This window comes from Hyperoodon ampullatus (genome assembly GCF_949752795.1).
Source record: "Hyperoodon ampullatus genome assembly, chromosome: 15".
Lineage (NCBI taxonomy): Eukaryota > Metazoa > Chordata > Mammalia > Artiodactyla > Ziphiidae > Hyperoodon > Hyperoodon ampullatus.
The window spans coordinates 11,050,416-11,060,368 of NC_136928.1; the positions used below are offsets into that span (position 1 = coordinate 11,050,416).

The 9,953-nt window shown below is 51.2% G+C and overlaps 1 protein-coding gene across 1 annotated transcript; it reads right to left on the bottom strand.

Moving 5' to 3' along the window:
• Positions 1–238: 238 nt before the first annotated feature.
• On the bottom strand, positions 239–6,134 carry FABP1 (fatty acid binding protein 1; the record flags this gene model as incomplete). Its single annotated transcript, XM_079720753.1, has 4 exons — positions 239–289; positions 2,385–2,477; positions 3,923–4,095; positions 6,068–6,134. The coding sequence occupies 4 exons, from the start codon at positions 6,132–6,134 to the stop codon at positions 239–241; spliced, it is 384 nt and encodes a 127-aa protein (XP_079576879.1).
• Between the last annotated feature and the right edge of the window lie 3,819 nt (positions 6,135–9,953).

The following is a 9,953-nucleotide window of genomic DNA, read 5'->3' on the forward strand; positions in this document are numbered from 1 at the left end:
TGTGTCCCTTACAGGGTCACCTGAGTGGGCAGCCTGGGGTCTGCTTTCAGGGTGAGAATCAGACCTGACTCCGTAGGATGGAATGTGCAGATAATCAAGATTTACAAAAATAGAGGTGATCGGCGTTCAATAACCACATCAATGAAAAGCCATCAAGAGGAAAAGACATTTTTTTAAAAACAGAGTTCACTTTATTACATTAATTGTATAGACTAAAAGAATAGGAAATGCAGACTTTCTAAATTCTCTTGCTGATTCTCTTGAAGACAATGTCACCCAGTGTCATGGTCTGAAAACCAGAAAAGACATCATGAAATATTCATCTGGTGTTGAATTGTAAATGATAGTTAAGCCCCCAGTATGCTAACATATGTAGTAATTCAAAGACACCTCTGTTTCCTATAGGACCAGAGGAAGGGTTGGCAATCTCTTCTAAAATCCCATGCCGAGTCTTGTTCACTTTACTTCCTCACGTGGAGAGTTGTCCTGCCTTTTACTGAATTCCTTTCTACATCAATGACTGTTAGAGCAAGACCATACAAACCAGTCCAATCTGATCCTATTTCTCAAAGTTTCATTGAGCACCTACTATGGACCAAACACGTGTTGAGCACCGAGGACAAGTGTATGGGGAAACAGCTGGGCATCCAGCCTGGAACTTAGTAGGTAGTGCATAATTTCCCTCCCAAAGCTGTGGAGCCTCTAAAAACATTAGGTTCATTGGATCCGTAAGTTTTTGAGGGCTGCTCCTTTCTCCCCCAGCCTTTCCCTCCTGCTGATTCTCTTGAACAAGACTATGGCAATGGTGTGGGGTGATGTCTTCAGGGTGAAAAGGCAGCCCTTTAGTTTCAACAGCAATGAAATGGAACGGAAAGATCTAGGTTTGAACCCTAGTTTTACAACTCATTAGCTGGATGACCTTGGACAGGTCAACCTGTCTATTAAGTCCCCCATCCTGCCTCCCTCACAGGAGAGGAGAGGAATAGGGGTAATGAAGCATATCAAAGACATTGGCCAGGACTGAGTCCAGGACTGAGTCCAGGACAGCTTATCTCCCACTGCCCTGCAGGTGCCTCTCTCCTCTGCTGTGAATGTGCTGGGGACCGCAAATTTCATGGTTGACCCTCACTCTCTCCCTAGTTGAGGGATTTCTCCCCTTGAACAGGGTGATGACAGACCCCTTGAGCAGTGTTCTGCCTCTGTTACTCCCCAAAATACAACCTGGGGGCAAGGAAGAGCTGGGGGGACACTGTACTATAACTGCAGGAGAAACACTGTACTGTTCACTCCCATATGGGAGATAGGACGTGGTCGACAGCCAGGCACCAAGGGTGAGGTGGCACACACAAACCGGAGTGACAGATCCATAAACTGCCATGAAATTGCCAAGAATATGATTCTCCGTATAAATGCCAAAAGGGCAAAGGCGTTTACTGAGTGCCCTGGGCTTGCAAGGCAGATGGAGGCCTCTGTGTTCATTGGTTAGTGACGCAGAAGGGAAGGGTTATGGCTGACAATTACCGCAACGTCATAAAATAGAAAAAGCAATGAAACAGCCCAGCTTTCTGCCAAACCAAGCCTTCCTTGAGCGTGGGTGCTGCGTCCATGGGAAGGGTTGCTCCATGAATCAGAGGACCACAGGTGGGAATGAATGGATTTCTGTCCTCCAGCCTGTAAGCGAGACTTGTGTCTACATCCCAGCAGAGTCTAAGAAGTGTGAGCTGTGCTGGTGGCTTTGCATGACCCTGTGTCTCCTACCAAGCGCCTCTCCTATCCCGTCCTATTTGGGTGTTGGGGAAGGAAAGGGAGAGGAGACAGGGGATGGCAGTGAGGAAGGAAGGAAGTGGGGGAGGTAGGAGTGGTCGACACTGACCAGGAAAGTGGTGGTGGAAGGACAGCCTGAAGGAACCGGGAGAGGCAGGGAAGCACCAGCTGGGGCCACCAGCAGCACATGGGGGGCTTGTGGTGAATTAGAAAAGTGTGCCCCTTCCTTAAGACACCATACTTCTCTGTTGGAAAGCTGCCCTAATACACTGCACTGGTTTTATTAGAACAAGATGCCTTATGAGCATCCACTGCCAGCCGGTAAGAAATGTACAAAGCTCCCCCGTCTACAACGGGGGTTGGCTTCTCCTAGGGTGACGCAGTGTATCACCGTGGACTGCTGCCCTGTGAGACAGATCCAGCTCAGAGGAGCCCTAGCTCTCCCATTTCCTGGCGGTATGATTGCCTCAGTTTCTCCGTTAAGAAAATTCAGTGTTGGTGGGAAGATTCGAGATCATGTGTGAAAGCTGCCTGGGCACAGTGGATGCTCAGTAAGTGGTAGCAGAGATGGACCCCTGGCCCCAAGTACAAGGAGCGACAAGCTCAGAGTGTCAACTTACGCTGGTGACTGTGTCACCGTTGAATTCAGTCACGGACTTGATGCCTTTGAGAGTTGTCACCAGTTTATTGTCGCCTTCCAGCTGAACCACCGTCTGCATGAGACAGAAGGAATGGCCTTGGGAGGAAGCGTCTGGGAGGGAGTAAACCTCTCGCTAATGAGGTTGGCGCCCCTGCATAGGTCTCTGCTTGCAGCAACCAAACCCTGTTCTCTGGCTCTGAACAGAAGTGAGGTGCACGTAAGAACTGAAGAAAATGGCAGGGCTTCTTTTGTCAGACTTTTCATCTATGGGATGTGATCTAGGAGTCAGCATAAGACCCCTAAGCTGTCTCAAATCAAACACAAATAAAATTGACTCAAGTCGCAGTTCTCCAAGCCAATGGAGGGAGGGAGGAGCAAGATTCAAAATCCTGGCCAGCTGGAAGAACACATATTTTTGCTTTGTATTATATTATATTATTCCTTCTAGCACCTTTATCTTTCTTCTTGTGTTCTCCTTTTCATGCATCCAGGAAGAGGTAACAGAAACCCAGCATAGAACAGAAGACACTGGCCAATGTTAAAATTTGCCTCCAAAATGGACAGTTGTAAAAGGCCTGTGGTAAAACCCATGACAGCCTGCCCCTTACCGTGGGCCGTATAAGAGAATTTCCCTCCTAAAATTTATCATAGCTTTCCTGACCTGTAACGTTATATCTAGAGAAGCAGAAATCAAGAGCCATCAGAAGAGGTTAAAAAAAAGACCAACAGTTGTGCAGAGACCGATGCACAGAGTTGTCTGGGGTCAGGGGATGCTGGGGGAGAGGAGTGAAGATGGCCACTCAGTGGTACTGGTGGTGCTGGGGTGTGTGGGGTTTCAGGTGGAGGAACAGAGGCCCTTTGTGGGGGGCACCCCCCTGCCTGGATCTCCCTGCCACCGCCTGCCCACCACTCACACATCCCACACCCAGCTCTCATCGCACACCTTAGCCACAGCCCAGCGGAGGTGACACCGCCCTGCCCGCTGCCTTTGCTCTGGGAAGGGTGACTGTGCCTATTTCACAGATGAGGTAGCAAAGTCTAGGGGCTCATTGACCAACCCGCAAGGCTTGGTCTGAAGGCCTGCTTTGGTTCTTTGGTGTCGCAGGCACCTCCTTCAGGAAGTCTCTACCCACGACCACCAGCTCTAGGCTCAGCAAAGCCATTTCCTTCGGCGGATGACCGCAGGGCTCTGTTAGGGGTTTTGCACAGACTGCCACTTGCATGTTGCTGGGCCTCGGAGATTCTGAGTCTTAGACTCCTGCTCTGGGCCTGGTTCCCCATACCCTCTATATGGAAGAGCTTGGACTCTTGGGCCAGAGCTCCTCCAGAGGGTCGCAGGAAGCTGGGAGCTTCCCTAAGAGCTGTCTTTGTCTCTCCGCCTCTCACTCCGGCAGTGGGTTCAGAGATAGGGTGTCAGCAGTGGGAATTGTGAGGTGGGAGCCTTGAGGGAGGAAGCCTGGGACCAGGCTCCAGGGAAAGTTCTGGAAGCAGAGGGTGGCTCGAGGGGGCACCTCCTACCTTGACCTTCTCCCCAGTCAGGAATTCCATCTCGCACTCCTCCCCCAAGGTGAACTCGTTCTGGATCACTTTGGAGCCGGTGACGATGGTGAACTTGAAGTGGTTCCCGTTATGCACGATTTCTGACACCCCCTTGATGTCCTTCCCCTTCTGGATGAGGTCATCAGGCATACCTGGTGGAAAGCACTGGAAGTTTAGAGGTGGGCAGAGGTGGGAGCTGCAAGGTCACAAGAGAAACTCCGTGATGTGGAGGGGGAGGGGAGATGCCATGTTTTCCCGGAGGCCCCAGCACTTTCTGGAGTCCTGTGAGCAATGTGGGTTTTGACCTCTGAAAGGGAAGGTCAGTGGCCTGATCCCATGAACCTGCTATCTTGCCAGTTGGTTTATAAAAAAAAAACACACCCCTCTGCCCAGGGGAAGCTTTTCTCGGCTGAGCACCTGCTTCTCACTTGCTCTCCCTCCTCATTCCTACTTTAAAGCCTTCAGACTTTGCTCTTTTGGGTGTAAAGCATTTTGTCCTCCACATTCAGGGGACCATCCAGCTTGTCTCCCAAGCCAGGTCCCCCCGAGAGTGGAAGGGAGCTCTGTATAATTATGCCGGAACGGCAAGCACACACCAGGACTGTGCCTGGCAAACCCATGTCCCCCTATCCTTACCTCCGCCTCTGCCATTGAGGCTCTTGAGGAAGATGGACCAGGAGTCCCTTGCCCGGGGACAGAGCTTTACGAATTTCAGAGCATGTCTATGTTGTTACATGAATTGAGCTTCATGAAAACCAGGTGCATTGACAGCGGTGGGGAGGGTCCTGTTGCCCAGGTGAGGGATGCAGGACACAGAGAGGTGGCATGACGTGCCCTACAGGAGAAGGTCCTAGCTCTCAGCTTCCCCGAAGCTCCTCCCCTCTTTGTCTTTGCTGTCTTCCCCACCTTCTCCTCTCAGCACCCTTCCTTGTCCCCCTGCCCCTTTGCTCCCTCCCCCTGGAGGACGCTCCCTTCCCCCAGCCCCGCAGGGGACACCTGCTCATCTTCCAAGGCTCAGCCAAGGCTTCCTCCCAAGGCTTCCCTTGATGCCCTCCCAGGACCACCACATCCTCCTGTAAGTGACCCGGTGGGGTGGGGGGAAGGGATTTAAAATGTGTCTCCGGGAACTAGTGCCGGCTTCAAATCCCAGCTCAGTTTGGGATTACTACCTGTGTGACCCCGGTTGGGATTACTTCACCTTTCAAGGCCTCAATTGCCTCAATTATAAAATGGGAAAAATAATAGTATCCAACTCAGAGTTTTTTGGTGAGGCATTAACAGGATGTTGCCTGTCTAGGGCTTAACATGGGCCCTGATGCTGAGTCAGCACTCAGGACACGTTAGCGTATGCTTGATTGCATTTATTTCTTCTCTTTTTCTCTAAATTGTGACCTTGGAAACGTGGCTCATTGTTACCTGTCCCCGTGGTATCTGCCCAGCACAGCACTCATCCCAGCGTGCGGTTGGCCTTGAATCAAAGTTTGTTAGAAGAATGAATAAATGGGGCTTCCCTGGTGGTGCCGTGGTTAAGAATCCGCCTGTTGGGGGCTTCCCTGGTGGCGCGGTGGTTGAGAATCTGCCTGCTAATGCAGGGGACACGAGTTCGAGCCCTGGTCTGGGAGGATCCCACATGCCGCAGAGCAACTGGGCCCGTGAGCCACAACTACTGAGCCTGCGCGTCTGGATCCTGTGCTCCGCAACAAAGAGAGGCCTCGACAGTGAGAGGCCCACGCACCGCAATGAAGAGTGGCCCCCGCTTGTCGCAACTGGAGAAAGCCCTCGCACAGAAACGAAGACCCAACACAGCAAAAATAAATAAATAAACAAATAAATTTATATATAAAAAAAAGAATGAATAAATGAATGAACGAGTGAATGAACAGGGTCACACAATGAGGTACCAGCAGAGGTGGCTTCAATCCAGATCAGACCCTAGTTCAGCGCTCTTTCCACTTGCCTAAGGCGTGGAGGAATAGCATGAGCTTCGAAAGTAACAGAACAGGACCCCTGGTCTGTGTAAAGATTGGACCACTCCTCCCATCCAGATGTCAGGACCCCAAAGGGCCACCACATGTAGGACCAGACCGTCATGGCCATGGCCCACAGCCTTGGCCCAGCACTCACCGACTGCCTTCATGAAGGCCTCAAAGTTTTCCTGGCTCTGCAGTTGGTACTTGCCGGAGAAGTTCATGGTGGCGACAAAGCTCCCTTCACAGCTGAGACAACAGCTCTGCTGGCAGGGCTGCCAGCGTGGGCTGATTTATAGGGGGCTCCTTCCCCTTCAGATGTAGGCCATAGGTCAGCCGCTGTCGACTCCTTTATGGCCAGGTTCAAACATTAACTCCTGAGAGCAATGGTCAACGATCAGAAAAAACCAGGTTGGGCACAGCAGTGATTTGCTCCAATTCAGCAAAACTTGATGAGTGCCAATCAGGTGCAAAGCCCGATGACCCCGCAGGCTTTAAGGTGTTGCTCTCCCATGAAATGTGTGTGTGCGTGTATGTGTATGCATACATACCTACACACGCATATATGTGCGTATGTATACATATATACGTGGAGATGTGTATGTGTGGATCTAGACTTAGACACTCAGAAAAATACCAAAGAATCCCTTTAATCTCAAAATCTCACCTTAGTTACCTTATGATCTCTTCTCATCTTTGTCATCACACTAAGTTAATTTTTACCAAGTTATCAGTCCCTAGAGCTGCTTTGTATTCTGGGAATTCCTCACAGGCTCCTCCACAGTCCAAATCAATCTCCTTTTGGGGACTTTCCTGGTGATGCAGTGGTTAAGAATCCGCCTGCCAATGCAGGGGACATGGGTTCGAGCCCTGGTCTGGGAAGATCCCATATGCTGCGGAGCAACTAAGCCCGGGCGCCACAACTACTGAACCTGCGCTCTAGGGCCCGTGAGCCACAACTACAGAGCCTGTGAGCCACAACTACTGAGCCTGCGTGCCACAACTACTGAAGCCTGCATGTCTAGAGCCTGTGTTCTGATACAAGAGAAGCCACTGCAATGAGAAGCCCGCTCGCTGCAACTAGAGAAAGCCCGCGAGCAGCAAGGAAGACCCAAAACAACCAAAAAAAAAAAAAAATCTCCTTTTGGAGGTGTGAAAGGGTACCTTTAAACCAGGTGTGTGGAGATTAAAATGCAATTCATTAGGCAGGGACAAGATAGGGGAAGGAAGAAGGTAGGACCTGTTGGACCCTCTGAACCTGTCGGGGCGCTCATGCCTCTGTGTTGGCTTTCACGGGGCTCCCCCTGCCGCTCTGTTCTTCTCCCCCTGGTAGCCTCCTCCATGAATCCTCTGGGCTCAGAGAACACTTGGCAAGTACCTATACTGTCATTCCTACTGGGATACTTTCTCTCTGCCTTTTTGTCCACTGCACTTCTGCCTTGGTATTCCCAATACTGGCACGTAGTAGATGTCCAATTAATGATGAGTCAGCAAATAAAAACGCCAGCAGATAACGAGGCCACGGTGTTTCTCGTTAAACAAAAACGAGAGATACAGAGTAGTCAGACTGGAATGGCCCCTCGAACCACTGAATCACTAGGGCTGGGCAGCCAGGAGATTAGTGTATGTGTATGTGTGTGTGTGTGTGTGTGTGTGTGTGTGTAAGAGAGAGAGAAAATGACAGGATAAGGGAGGGGGTGGTGAGGGAGCCCGGGGTCTGTGTTCAGTGAGACTGAGCTGATGAGGCAGCAGGGCTGTTCTGGGCAGGAGACTGAGAGAGAGACATCAGTTGCCTCTTCTTTCTCCCTCCTGGATGATGGGGGAGGAGAGAGAACAGTGCAGCAGGCAGAAAGGAGAGGGGCCAGCAAGAGGGTGTGGGGTGACCCAACCACTGAGGCATCCCCAGGGGCAGGGAGGCAGGCAGGCTTCTAGGAAGGCTGGTGTTGAATTTGAAACTGCCAAGTGAATCCCCATCCATCTTTCTTCAGTTCTCTCCCCAACTACTTCCATGCTTCAGTAAAGCATAACCCATGAATCAAGAGATGTGCAAGAGGAAAACGATGGGCTGAGTTTCATTTCTGGGTTGATGTAATGGAGCCAAGACAGCACACTGAAAACAGTACCAGGAAGCCAAGTGGCCATGGGGTGCATTTTCCCCAGGGATCCCCCTAAATCCTAGGTTGGGCTTTAGAGGAATTCAAACTAAGTTTGTCCAAATCCTAGAGTACCATCTAATCCCTGCTGGCATCTGGGTTACGTAGGGTAACCCACTGGCTAATAGCTGACTGTGTGTCTGCCTAACGACTGTGCGCTGGTTGAGCCCCGGGCTAAATTCAAGTTATACCTGAGACACCCCGCAACCCCTCCCCGCCATCAGGTGCTCTATTTGGGAGGATTTACTGGCAGTGCCCTGGACACACCACACTCTCTCATGCAGCCACTGCCTGCCCAGCACCCCTCCTCGGGTAAAGGGATGCCTGGCATATAAATTCCACATCCAGACCCTCTCCCCTTGACCATGGATGTCAAATGACACGACCCACCGTGCTGCTCATTGGGCTCTAAGGTGGATAGGCGGACAGAGCATCATAAAAGTTTCTCCATAGGGCAGGACAGCACCAATCCCAGAGGCCTCTCAGGAAGCCTGGACGCTTTTCTGGTGTCCGAGGAAGAGCAGCACCTGTGAACTGACTCCCTGCGGACCCCGCTGCCTGCCCCGCCCTCCCTGCCTCTCCGTCCAGGCAGTGCCCGGCGTGACCAACTCAGAGGCTGGTCTCGGGGCTAGCACAGCCGCTGGAGACCTGACAGCTCCCATGGCAAAGGGGCAGCCTCCTCTTGGCTAGACTGTGTGGTGTGTGTGTGTGTGTGTGTGTGTGTGTGTGAGAGAGAGAGAGAGAGAGAGAGAGAGAGAGAGAGAGTCTTGAAGTCACAGAAATTAGTGGCCATTTCAAAATTTAACACTTGTACATACTTTTCCATAAAATTAAAAGAGGGTAATGACATCTCCCGCCCACAAGCTAAGTAAACACAAGAAGAGATAAGCCTAATTGCCATGACAAAGTTCAAGTGGCTTTCAAGAAAGAAAGAATCCCACTTCATGGGCCCAGCTTCTGACTTTTGTCCACCCGCAGACTCCAGCCCCCTCCAAGCCCCACCAGACATCTCCTCTCCTCACTTTCCCTACTCAGAGGAGCAACGTGGAGGCGTGGGAGGGGTGACAGCCTCTTGGTAGCCAGGATATGACTGCTATTTATTTGAGGCCAGGCACCTCTGCACTTGGATCTGATCCCAGGATGTCTGCAGTGCCAGCTTCCCCACTTCCTGGGTGTTTCAGGAGATGCCATGTACCTCACTAGAGGCAGGGCTGCAAGAGGGGAAGGACTTGAGTTTGGGCCCAGCTCTTCTCGCTAACAGACGTGTGACCCTGGACAAATCATTCAACCTCACTGGGCCTCCACTTCCTTATCTACTAAATGGTCCTGACATTCTCTGCCTTGTGAAAGCCCTGTGTCAATCCAAGTCCTTCAGGAAAGTGAAGTCAGAGGGGATCAGAGCGCTTTGCATCTGCTTGTGTCAGGTGTCCAGAGGTATCTCCAGCCCAGGGCCAACTTTTATGTTTATCTCCTGACTTGGAGACAAGCTTCCTTCCCATCTCCCTGGGCCAGTGGTAATGTCTCCAGGTGCCCCAGCCTCAGCTCACTGCTTACTTCTCTGACTTACAATTCCTATGGTGCTCCTGGCATCTGGGGATTTTTCTTTCTTTCCTGAGACCTCAGCTGTACATCGGAAAAGCCGTTATGGTTCAAGCTGCACATTTGATGTGTCCTGAGGGAAGAATTTGTATCAGCTTCGCTGGCTGTGTCATCAGTCCTGCAAGTCCTGTGTTTTTATCATGTGCTGTTTCAAATCTTTTTGGTGGGGGGACTTCCCTGGTGGTGCAGTGGATAAGACTCTGCGTTCCCAATGCAGGGAGCCTGGGTTCGATCCCTGGACAGGGAACTAGATCCCACATGTATGCTGCAACTAAGAGTTCGCATGCCACA